We start from the raw sequence: 13,126 nt of genomic DNA on the forward strand, positions 1-13,126 counted from the left end.
TAGCGCTGAAAGAATTCCAGATAGAAATTTCTAACAAATTTGTGACAGATTTCTTGAGCCAGGTGATAGGATTGAAACCGTTTCTCTTCTGAGATGAGTGGGGGTGGGAGATTATGTTATACAGAGGATATTGCCTCCAGTGCACATCTTCCTGGCTTTTTATTAACAGATAAAAAGAAGAGTAGTCTAGACTGTACAGTCTGTGAGGGCAGGAACCATATCTCTCTCTTCCACCATTGAATCCTCATGGCTGCCCTGATGATATACACTGTAGATACAGAGTAAATAATTGAATGAATGTTGACTAGTAGCCATTTTACTTTATTTTTAAGGTTTATAAGGTATCTTTTTGAGCCTTCTTATTAAGAAAATTCCCAAACATATAAAGTAGAAAATATGTCTGCATGAACCTGTTACCCAACTTTAATAACCATCAACATTTTGCCAGATTTCTTTCATTTATCTCCCCCTTTTATTCTTTCTTTGCTGGAACTTTTTAAAAACCACTTTATTTTGAGGTACGATTGACATACAAAAAGTACATATTTATATATACAACTTGATGAGTTTGGAGATAAGTATGTACCTGTGAAACCATTACCACAGTCTATATCATAGACATATTCATCACCTCAGAAGTTCCCTCCAGCCCTGCCTCCCTCCTCTTCCTCCTCCTTAGGATGATGACGACGGTGGTGAACTTAATAGAAGATCTACCCTCTTAGCAAATTTTTTTAATAGACTGCATTTTTTAGAACAGTTTTATGTTCACAGTAAAATTGAGCAGAAGGTACAGAGACTTGCCACGTACCCTCTATTCCCACTCAAGCATAGCCTCCCCCATTATCACGATCTCCCACAAGAGCTGAACATTTGTCACAACTGATGGACCTACGTTGACACATCATTATTACTCAAAGTCCATAGTTACATTAGGGTTCACTCTTGGGTGCTATACATTTTATGGGTTTTGACAAATGTGTAATGACACGTATCTACCACTTGAGTATCATACAGAGTAATTTCACTGCCCTAAAAATCCTTAGTGCTCCCTTTACCCCTGGCAACTACTGATCTTTTTACTGACTCTATAGTTTTGCCTTTTCCAGAATGTCATAGAGTTGGAATCATACTATCTATCTAGCCTCTTCACATTGGCTTCTTTCACTTAGTAATACGCCTGTAAGATTCCTCCATGTCTTTGCATGGCTTGATAGCTCATTTCTTTTTAGTCCATTATCTGGATGTACCACAGTTTATCCATTTACCTACTGAAGAATATCTTGTTGCTTCCCATTGTTGGAAGATTTTAAAGTAAAACTTGGGCCTCAGGTCATCTCACTCCAGATATTTAAGAAAAAGGCATAACCACAATGCCATTATCACACTTACAGTAAATCCTTAATATCATCTGAGACCATGTGCATATTTGAATTTTCTGAAGGACCTTTTAAAATACCATAATTTTGATAAAAATAATATAAACTTCTGATATTTGAAACTAAAGAAAATCTTGTAGTGTATAATCTGTAAGAATGCAATAGAGCATATTTCTCTTAGATATTAAACTTTGCTTCCTATTATAATTGTTTGCGGGACATGGATCTGTGAGTCAGGTGCTCACATTCATATACCTCACATTCCACTCTTAGATCATTAGAACATGCCCTGGTAATCGTTATTGTTATAAATTATCCTAATGGCAAACATTTATTGAGCATTTAGTATATGCCAAGCACTGTACTTTACATGCATTATTTCATATGATTCTTACAACCCAATGGAATAGGTATTATTATATTTCCCTCCAGTTAACTTACTGAAGTTTTCATAGTTAATCCATGAACTGGGATTTGAATTTAGGTCTCCTAATTACTGGCTCTGCTATCTCCTTGAGTATGCTTTAAAATGGTGATGTAAAAAGGGTTGAATGATCTAAAATTGATCTTCTAAATTTCTTAATTTCTTTATTGTCTATTAACCTCCAGGCTGTAAGACTAGAAAGTACTTACCAGAATCGAACACGCTATATGGTAGTGGTTTCAACTAACGGTAGACAAGACACTGAAGAAAGCATCGTCCTAGGAATGGATTTCTCCTCTAATGACAGGTATGGTACCACAGAGGGGAGAATGAGAAAACCTCTTTTTAAACAACCCACTCCAGGTACCTTTTGAGTTATGACAAAAACACCTTATGCAGTTCTACTCTAAAAGTTCAGTGTGTAAAACTAGAGAACATCAAAAGTATCTTAGTCACACAATCTTGAGAGACAAAAATGTTTAGTGAATGTCTTTGGTTGTGTGTTCCTAATTTACCACTATTCCTTACCTTCTTCCTCTCATCTTTAGATGGTAATGATATAAAGCAAATGATTTAAATTTCTATCTCCAAGGGGGGGGAAAAACTGGCTTTTCTTTGCAGTCCTCTTTATTTTAAGCAGTAACGATTCATTTGGTGGTTCTGGGGCACACACCCTTTGTGATAGTGTACCAGTGGGTTCTGGGTTCAAAGAGAGCCCACTTTAATTCCAGTCTCTTATATCCATGGCCTTGCACCTTGCTATTGTCCAATGTTACACTTCCTTTTTTCTTCTTCTGAGTTAAAGAAAGGCAGGGGGGATGATTGTTTAAACTCAAAACAGAACCTTTTATAATCATTTACCTTTGGCTTTAGCAGCACTATACATCCTAAGATGATACCTAAGGTGATACCATGTATCACCTGGCTTTTTTGTGCCTCCAAGGTTTGTTGCTTTCCATTTTATTTTCCCATTTTTTTTTGGAGAAACCTTGGGAAGACTGTGGAATGTGGCTGCTAAGCAGATCTTTGCACTGTAGATAATAAGCCTCAGGAAATCCTGCCAGATATCTCAAAGCATTGACTTCCTGGTTCAGGACTAGAATGCGATTGTGGAGTAGCTAGGGGTGTGACCCAGGCCTGGGAGAATTTAGTGGCAAAGAGAAGAGGAGACTAAGAGTGATTCTCATTGTCCTGATGTTGGAAGGAAAAAAAAAAATCACATTGTCACCAGAAAGATTCCCAAACTAGTGTTTACCTGAGCTTGCACATAGCAGTCAACCTGAAAATGATATGTGGGTTCACCAGGATCACAAGGCCAGAGTTGTTACCTTGTATACCACTTACAGCCTTTAATTGTACGCTCTGAAATTACACAGGCTTGTAAACCACATTTAGGAAGCTTTTTCTCCTGCATGGTTTTAACCTCTGGTGTTACCTAAGCAACACAGATCTTTCAATAAGCATTTATCCTGTAAGAATACCTACCTTGCCTACATTCATTAGTACTTTAAGACCTCTGATTTGGGTTTTTATGTCTCTAGATCTGTACTGTCCAGTACAATAGCCACTAATCACATTGTAACTATTTAAATAAATTAAAATTAAATAAAATTAAAATTTCAGTTCCTCAGCCACAGCTAGCCACATTTCAAGTACTCTAGCTACATGTGGCTTGTGGCTTCCCTGTCGGACAGTACACTTATAGAACATTTCCATCATTGCAGAAAGATCAGGTGGACAGGGCTGCTCTCCATCTCATTTCCTTTGTTTGGTTCTCCCTGACTCCTCCTTTGGAAATCCCATAAAACAGGAACTGGAGCTGCATGGAAATGTCATTTGAGTCTTGCCCTAGAGAGAGAAGGCGACAACTTCAGATTCTCCTGACCCAGAGTCTGGGAAATCAGATGTCTAATCTTATCTCTCTTTCACTTTGTCCTAAACGTTCCCAGAAATCATAAAGAATGCTTATTAATGTGGGTGCCCAGTATCCCCGGTAAACTGCATCTGTCTTGGTAATAGTCCTGCCTGAATCGTATCTGACTAACAAAAGACAATTTTCGTTTATGGAAGACAAAATGTGATAAGAAAAGCTATAGAAACTAGTTTTCATTCTATTTGGTAAATTTGGTATTATGAATTCCCCTACATCCTCTGTTTGAATGAGCTTGGACAGTAAGAAAATTGCTGCCCACTTCAGAATACTGTTGCTCAAGTAATCTAGTATCATTTCTATCTCAGTTGCTGTTTGAAGGAATCTGTATCATTTTGTATCTGAGAATATAAAAAGTTAATGTTTCAAAACAGTATTAAACCAAAGTGGAACCCAGATTGTTTATGACATGCTCATCCCAAGTAATTCTCAAGATATATGACAGCCAATTTATTTAGCCTATTTATAAGTTCTTTGAGTATTGTGTTATATTTTAAGTAATAAATTTTTAAATAAAAAGTATAACCTTGGTTTCCAAATTGCATTTGGTATATATTTCAAGTTATAAAGTAATAAAGTTTTATGGTATTATTTTATAATTTTTCTTCATACCCCCAACACCTTGAAATGTCTGGTACATAGCGGCACTCAATAAATAATTTTTTAATGGGATGAGTATCTATTAAAATAAGTAACTATACTTTAATGGAGAAACTTTCATGAGACTCAAGATAAACTAGATAAAAATACTAGGTGTGCCTAATTCAGGCCTCTCTTTCCTGTCATGTGAAAAAGCTACTTCTTAATGTAAAAAAGCATTCTGACCTGAATACAAGCAGAAAATGTGATGTTTGGTTCCTGCATATCATTGTCACTTGTCTAAAGTTTAACTGGTGTCTGGTCACAAGCTCATAGATCACACTCTTTTGGACCTTTGGTATCTTCTGTAGTTACTTAATTTCTAGATTTGTCACTAAGCTATAAATCCTTCATGTTTATACCCAAATTATACTTGCTGCTACGACCTAGCTAAGCATTCACTTAAAGAAAAAAAAAAACTACTCTAAAAATAACTCGCTCAACCTTGGGAAGCCATTTTCAAAACAGGTTTTCCTTGTACTCACCTCATCTAGTCAACAGAAGCAGTGGTGGAGCAGTCTTCCTCCCTCCAGGGCCTGGCTTGATAGCTGTTCAGGAGTCCAGGCCCAAGGTTACAATGTGCCTAAGCTGTTGCAATCTTGATTTGAATCTCCTGAACTCTGGAATCACTAGTGAAGTTGTGAGTAACACAGGGCAGCAAGTGCAGTGCAGAGCCTTAGATACAGCCCAACTAGGGAGTGGCCTTTGTTAGCCCTGCAGTGACTCCAGCAGCAGTGGGAGTTCAGTATTCCCCATGTTGTTTTTATTTTTTTATTTTTTATTTTTTTTTTTGCGATACGCGGGCCTCTCACTGTTGTGGCCTCTCCCGTTGCGGAGCACAGGCTCTGGACGCGCAGGCTCAGCGGCCATGGCTCACGGGCCCAGCCGCTCCGCGGCATGTGGGATCTTCCCGGACCGGGGCACGAACCCGTGTCCCCTGCATCGGCAGGCAGACTCCCAACCACTGCGCCACCAGGGAAGCTCCCCCATGTTGTTTTTAATGCACTTTTCATAATGTCCCCCACCCTGCCCTGCCAAAATCACTTTCCATTGTGTTAGAGCACCCACCACAGATTCATATTCAACATTTGTTTTACATGACAATACTTTCATATGTATTGTTTCACTTTAAATATTTTAAATTTTTATGATAATCCTGTGAGGCTTAGGTTTCATTACCTATATTTTAAGATGAAGAAATTAAGGCTGTGAGAGGTTAAATAACTTGTCAAAAGGAATTGAAATACTGAAGGAGATCGAATCCAGATCTTTTGACATAGTATAACTGCTCAATACGTGGTAGTTGTTATTGTGTTTTAGGCACTGTTGTACACATTTGTTTTTGATGTGTTATCTAATTTAACCTTCAAAACAGCCCAATAAAGGAGGTGGTTTTATCCCAGTTTTACAGATGAGGAAACTGGAGCACAACGCAATTAAATAATTTGCCTAAAATTATACAGTTAATGCCAGAATCCAGATTCCAAAGCCCCTCTGACTCCAGAGCCTGTGCTCTTAACCGTACTTCGCTGTTCCACCTCCTACATCTGGTGTTCTTTCTACCATACCATGCTGCTTTTCTAAGATATATTGGAAGGGAGAGGGTGTAGGAGCCTTTGGGAGACTGGATGGAGGGGAAAATGGTGTATGGCAGCCTTAAGGAGAGAAAGTGGCAGAGTTCTAGGGTAGATTATAGTTGTCCAGAGAAGTGGTGTGATAGAGACACAATTGGGAGTCCATGGCTTCCCATCCTAACCTGTTCCATTAACTTAAAGCTAGTTTCCTCCCTGGGATAGGGTGTGATTTAAATTAATATTTTAACATACCATACTAGAGCTACTCTTTTTCTGGTGGTTGACATTCCTCTTCACTCTGCATTTCAGCAATGCTGTTTCAGTGCACAGCCACCAAGCACTGTTTTATTTTTTTAAGTTGTAATGTGCCTGTTTTGTCTCTCTAACTTGATTACAAACCATTAACAATTACTTTTCCCTTTTAGACTATTGAGTACGTTCTGGTATTTAATAAATCTATGTAAACCTCAGGATTAGAATTGAGCAAATCACATATTCAGAGGTCTTCAGTAACTAGCAATAGTTCTTGGCATTGGAAATAATTCTGAGTTGAATTGGGTGCTGTGAACTTGGGCTGAGACCTGCCAGTTGCAAGTCAGCGATCACTTGGACTTTTTAGACAGTGGCCATTTGCAAGACAGCAGTAAAGGAAGCTCAGTCAATAAGTTCTCTATGTTTAATGCCTAGAGACCTAACTAACACCTGTTTAAAAACAGCTTGTGGACACATATGTTGGGTTACTGGTAATATGATAGAAATTTCTGCACTTATGTCAGAATTTCGAGCTTAGGGACTTATCCTTTGTAGTGAAAGAGTTAATAAACAGCTGCTTCCTAGAGTAACAGGAAGTAATTTATGGACTATTTCTTGTCTTGCAGTAGCACTTGTACCATGGGTTTAGTCCTGCCTCTCTGGAGTGACACCCTAATTCATTTGGATGGTGATGGGTAAGAGCTTTCCCTTTTTATTCTCCTACAGAAAGCCAAGGGGTGGGGTTCCATCTTAGTGCCCATTCATTCAGCTGAATGGGAGGCCCATTATGCCCAGCTGAACTGTCATGTCAGCAGCTCAGTGAGTCCTTTTAAACTCCTGTTTTGTAAAGTAGAGTAAAAATACAGCTTGCCAGAGCCTCTCGCTTCTACTCCTCTAGACCGACTATGGTAAGAATCCACACAAAGAAGAGCTAGTTTGTTGGCTCGCTCTTTAGTCTGAGCACGTGGGACTGTTTCAGTGCTCTCCCAGAGGATGATACGTTCTGTTTCACATAATCTCTTGCTGCCTCTGCCAGCTGTCAGCCTACAGTATAACCCATTCCTGTGCCAGTTCTTTCCAGTGACCCCCCCACCCCCACCTACTGGTGTTTTTAGAATGTGTCCCCAAGAGACCAAGATGTTTGCTCCAGTTTATAAAACCAGGGTCGGGTTTGCTAAGAACCCACAAGACTTCCAAATAGAAACATACAGCAGAACAGTTTGTCCATAGCTACAGCTGGGAAACAGTATGCAATTCCCTGACTCCAATGTGGGAGTCCATTCATTTTGCTTGGTAGATAAAATCAGACAATTCGTTGAAGCTTTTCAGTCAAGTCCCATACTCCAGTTAACTTGTACACAAAGTGCCTGATGATACCTTCTACTGCGCCAGCAATTGCTAGCCTGGGAAACAGCCTTGAAAACTCACAACTGAAATAACCTACTCTCATTTATGGATTTTTGTCTCATTCTGTTTTCCTTAGTGGGTTCAGCGTATCAACAGATAACAGAGTTCACATATTCAAACCTGTGTCTGTGCAGGCAATGTGGTAAGAGGACTTTTAATATCTCTATGAAAGTTTTTTAAATGTTATTGGAACAATATTTTGTGAGAAGTAGTATTTGAAATGGCACAGTTCTTTATGAAAATGCTGTATGATCTGTTTGTGTGTATAGGATTTTGTGTGATCTGTCTGTGTGGCCATCATAGTTAAAGATGACCTAGAAGTTCAGTTTTCAGATTATCACAATGGAAGGCCTTCAGCGTTGGTGAACAAGTGAAACTCAGAGGTGCTCTTAGACTCTGGAAGACAATGGATCAGATAGCCAGTTGGAACTGAGTTTTATAGGGACACATTGACTAAGTTAGTAGCAGTCTAGAGCCGAGTCTAGAACATTCACAACTATGCATTAACTTCCCCTTTCTTCAGGTAATCAGGGATAGCATTGATGGAGTTATATTATACATCAATAAGTTTCCATTTAATTGCTGGCAACTGTTTGTGAGACTATTTACATAATGCAAATAAAGCCTAGAAAAAACACTGTAGTTGTTAATAACCATCAGCTGGTGTACTGACACTTTTGGGTTACTTACTATATATGTCAGGCATTGAGCCTAGTGCTTTACATGGAATACATCTAATCATCACACCAACTCCCCAAAAATAGTATTATTAGCTCCTTATTATGGGTGAGAAAAACCAGAGTTTGGAGAGGTTATATAACTGGCCTAAGAGTATCTCTTACGTTTAGACAGAATAGATTCTTATTCTCTTGTTCTAGATTATCTAGAAAAATGATCCAGTATAAACAGGGAATGATGTGACTCTAAGATTCAGAATCATCCCCCAGTCAGCGATTTGAATTTCAGTTCCTCATTCAGTTGCCTGTTTTATAGTGGAAGTCCCCGTGAGGAGTAGAATGGGCAGAATGCAAGCCAAACAAGAAATAAAGGAGCCTGAAAAAGACTCCAGGGAGATAACTTACCCCTGAATAACAGGATTGATAGGCTTGAAGTGGGTGCGGTCCTAAAAGAGAGTCAGCTGAACAATTAAATCTTATTTCATGCAGTAATTGAGGTAGGACAGAGTTTCAGGTTATGTGTTTAGACCAATTTTTAGATTTAGGGCGTATTTCACAGATAAATTTCTCATAGAAAACTTACGACCTCTTTTGACTAAGGGTCCATTAAAAGCAGCTGACCTATACCAGGTAAAACCCGTAAGTCCTAAGTCCCATAAATGCAGTGTTTTCAGTTATATTTTGGGGAGGAGTACAAAGCAGTCTTAATTCTTAAGGATTCAAGTAATTCAAGCTTTGATGTTCTAAAGTAGACTGACTAGTCCTAGGTCTGCTGGCTTATTGCAGAATAAACTTTTTTTGGTGTACCACATGAGGAGTAGTGAACTGAAAGTCACAAAAGAAAAAAAAAAAAGAAAAGAAAAAGATGATGTATGGATCAAAGCAGCATTTAGACCAGGTGTTTCCTTCACAGGAAAGTAGTTACTGCAGCCTCTGCAGCTGATGTATGAGCTGGTTATGCCTTGAGTGTGTTTAGGACATTTGCACCAGACACTTGTGGCATATGCTTTTGAAGCATGTGTTTCCTGGATGAAGAAAACATGCATTGAATATCCTGTACATTGCACTAAGCTGGCTTTTACCTTTGAATCTGTATAAGAAACTGAAATTTGCTGAGAATTCTGAGAATTTGGCTTACGTTAAGTAAAAGGAGGCATTTTAAAAGATTCTGCAACTTTGTTCTTACGGGAAAATCTGTTTCCCTACTAAAAATGGACTGGCATGTTTTTCTCATGAAATTGGTCATGATTTTATTTTTTAATTTACATTTTATGGGGTTGACAAGGACTTAAGGAACAACATTGTCATAGACTTACTTGTGGGAAAATAAACTGGAACAACCTTTCTGGAGAATGATTTGCCAGCTTGCTGTATCATTTTGTATGCCCTTTGACATAGTAATTGTGCTTCTAAGAATTTATCCTAAGGTAATAAGGGTGTGTGCAAATTTTTAACTATAAGAATGTTTGTCAGTGTTCTAATAGTAGCAAAAAATGGAAAGCAATTTAGGGGGCTTCCCTGGTGGCGCAGTGGTTGAGAGTCCGCCTGCCGATGCAGGGGACTCGGGTTTGTGCCCCGGTCCGGGAAGATCCCGCATGCCGCGGAGCGGCTGGGCCCGTGAGCCATGGCCGCTGAGCCTGCGCGTCCGGAGCCTGTGCTCCGCAACGGGAGAGGCCACAACAGTGAGAGGCCTACATACCGCAAAAAAAAAATAAAAAGGAAAGCAATTTAAATGGCTAAAATAATAGGAATCAGTTAAATTATGGTACATCCATGTTTCTAAATATTATGCAACCATTAAAAATTATCTAGTTGAAGAATATTTATTGACCTGGAAAGATGTTGACAGCAAGGTGTATAGTAAAAGAACAAGTTAAATGGTGTGCAGAACATGATCAGCTGATCTCTGCAGAGACCAACAGTGGTTATTTCTGGGCAGTCAGATTAAGGATATTTCTGCCGTTTACCTGAGGTCCCTAAATTTTCTAAAATGAGCATGATCACATTTGTTATGAAAGAAAAAAAACAACAAAAAGGCATTTTTAAGAAAAAGATGGGTATAGATTGGCCACAGAGTACTCGCATACTATCCTTTTCCCTTAGGAGAGAGACATTAGTTTATAGCTAATAAGACATTTCATTCAACAAATTTTAACTGTGCTCCAACTTTGAACTAGAAGGCATTCTTCTTTTTTTTTTTTTAAAAAAAAGAAGGCATTCTTTTAGGCACTTGAGACAAATCAGTAAACAAAAACATAGAAAGATGCCTGCTCTTGTATAACTCTTCCTAGCATTTCTGGCTTTAGTTTTCCCAAGTATATAACCAAAAAGTTAGTTTTCAGTTTTGTTTACCCTTCTTGAGTTCCTGAGTTCAGAGTCAGAGATTTAATTAGTCTCAGTATAACCAGAGCTGTTCTTAGAAAGTAGCTCAAGTGTATGAATAAATGGTTTAAAAAGACTAGGAGACTAAGGTAGCAAGAATGACAGATGTCATTAGATCAGTACATCCTGGGCATTAAAGGACTTGTCCTCAAGGCTTAGGAACATCTGTCTATGTGATCTTTGTGGAACCTCTAAGAGTCATAGGGAATACATGTTCTAACGTGACTCTGTGCCAAGAGAAACAAATGTTTGTGTAGTAAATGAAGTAGATCTTTACTTCTCTAGTGGCAGTAGCCACAGCGTGGTTCCAACTACAGGATTGTGAGCTCCATTGGTACTCAGACCTATTTTTCACTGGTAGCTTGTCAGTTCTCCTGCTCCCCTCTACCCCCTGCCTTAATAATGCATCATATCTTTCAGCAAGAAATGTCTAGTTGATTGCTATGAAGAGATAGTGTAGTATGATCAGAATCAGAGATTCTTGAATTCCAAGGAATAGATTCTCCAGAGGCCCAACTCTATAGGATTTAAAAAGTGGAAGAGTTTGGGGAGCACATGGATTATTGGCCTTTTGGTATCCCCACAGTTCTCCAGTGCTCACTTCCCAGCATATCTTTCAGGTCTGCATTACAGAGTCTACACAAGGCTTGTGAAGTCGCCAGAATGCATAACTACTACCCTGGCAGCCTGTTTCTCACCTGGGTGAGTTATTACGAGAGCCATATCAACTCAGATCAATCCTCAGTCAATGAATGGAATGCTATGCAGGATGTGCAGTCCCACCGGCCTGACTCTCCAGCTCTTTTCACAGACATGTAAGTCATCTTGCTGAGGATCACGGAAGTCCTCTCTGTTGCATTCTTGGGGGTCAGAACCAGCATGTTCCTCCCTAATCTCTCCTCCTAGGGAATTAACCTTACAAGTGATTTTAGTCATTGTCTGCACTACACATCTGCCTCGCAAAGAAACCTGTCCTTTCTGTTGTGTGCAAAGGCCTGAAGAGTTTCACTCCTGGGCACAGTGGAGTCTCCATAGTTAAGATCTGCAATACCATAAAATCCCATTAATTCAGATTCCACTAATTTGAAATTTGAGTTTAAAGGAGTTAGGCTGAAGTCTGACCTTCCATTATCTTAAAAGAAGCATTTCCTAAGCAAATTAATGACATAGAGAAGCTTTTAGAGGATGTTGCTAATACTTAAGAAAACAAGATGTTTCCAGTCAATTTAGAATACCTACGTTGTTATGCTAATTTTTAACTGATTTCTGTTCAAATTTTTTAAAATATATATTGTAATTTCTGTCTTACTCAGCCCCACATTTGCCTTGTTAGGTCTGTAACATTTTTATTAAATCTCCCTGCTGTACTGCAAATTGGATAGCCTAAGGTGGAGCTGATGTTTATTTCCTTTTTAGGTCTATGTGTTGAAACTTATGTGACTATTTTGGAAATTTTTTCACACTTAGTTCCTGCTTTGGAAATTAATCAGGATGTTTATTTTGCTCTGAATTGATCTTTCTGCACTTCCAAGGTGTTCTACATCTGGGAAAGAAGAGTAGCTACTTGCTAAATGGTCTTACAAACCTTCACCTTCAGATTCCTAAAGTGATACCAAAACAATTCGTGATTCTTTTTTTAAAGGCTTAATTTAGATAATAAATGCTTTTTACTAGGAAAGGTGAAATTTCCAAGAATTGTGTGAATGGAATAGTCAAAAAAAACAGTGAAGGCTTTTTTGTATAGGGTATTATTGGTACGAGAACCAGTTAGTACTAGTAGCTCTAGTCCTTTCAAGATTGCACAGTAACTGGGGCTTCCCTGGTGGCGCAGCAGTTCAGAATATGCCTGCCAGTGCAGGGGACACGGGTTCAAGCCCTGGTCCGGGAAGATCCCACGTGCCATGGAGCAGCTAGGCCCATTCGCCACAACTACTGAGCCTGCGCTCTAGAGCTTGTGAGCCACAACTACTGAAGCCCGTGCGCCTAGAGCCCGTGAAAAGGCACTGCAGTGAGAAGCCCGCGCACCACAACGAAGAGTAGCCCCCAATCACCGCAACTAGAGAAGGCCCGCGCAGCAACGAAGACCCAGCACAGCCATAAATAAATAAATAAACAAACAAATATAAATAAGATTCCACAGTAACTAAAAAGATAAGGATAGTATGTATGGCTTTCAGAATCGTGGGCAGTGTTATTGATTTCATGCTTTATGACTGGTTGATGGGTATTGGAGAAATGGATGTCTCATCTTGTTCATAAATGGACATTTTAAATCAGACTTTTCAGTTTTCCTGATTTTATTAGAGAAGATTTGGAAATTATAACACAAAAAGGAAAGAAAATAAAATTGCCCATAATCTCTCTGTATCCCTGAGCAAAAAATAATAATAATAGTAATGTAAAATGTAGTCCCTGGCACATGGTAAAGGCTCATTAAATGTTAATTCTTACTAGGTACAATA

The 13,126-nt window shown here is 38.9% G+C and overlaps 1 protein-coding gene across 4 annotated transcripts in view; it reads left to right on the top strand.

The window, feature by feature from the left end:
• SSH2 (slingshot protein phosphatase 2) overlaps window positions 1-13,126 on the top strand; it is a 245,432-nt gene that overhangs the window by 192,657 nt on the left and 39,649 nt on the right. For 3 of the 4 annotated variants that reach the window (XM_033847851.2, XM_033847852.2, XM_019926975.3), the window contains 4 exons: window positions 1,989-2,110; window positions 6,825-6,893; window positions 7,682-7,747; window positions 11,285-11,479. In XM_033847851.2, coding sequence (XP_033703742.1) covers window positions 1,989-2,110; window positions 6,825-6,893; window positions 7,682-7,747; window positions 11,285-11,479 — 452 coding nt within the window. Of the gene's footprint in view, window positions 1-1,988; window positions 2,111-6,824; window positions 6,894-7,681; window positions 7,748-11,284; window positions 11,480-13,126 lie in introns of those variants that run through there. The other variant, XM_073797167.1, reaches the window with a different exon arrangement.

Source organism: Tursiops truncatus, chromosome 20 (assembly GCF_011762595.2).
Source record: "Tursiops truncatus isolate mTurTru1 chromosome 20, mTurTru1.mat.Y, whole genome shotgun sequence".
Classification (NCBI taxonomy): domain Eukaryota; kingdom Metazoa; phylum Chordata; class Mammalia; order Artiodactyla; family Delphinidae; genus Tursiops; species Tursiops truncatus.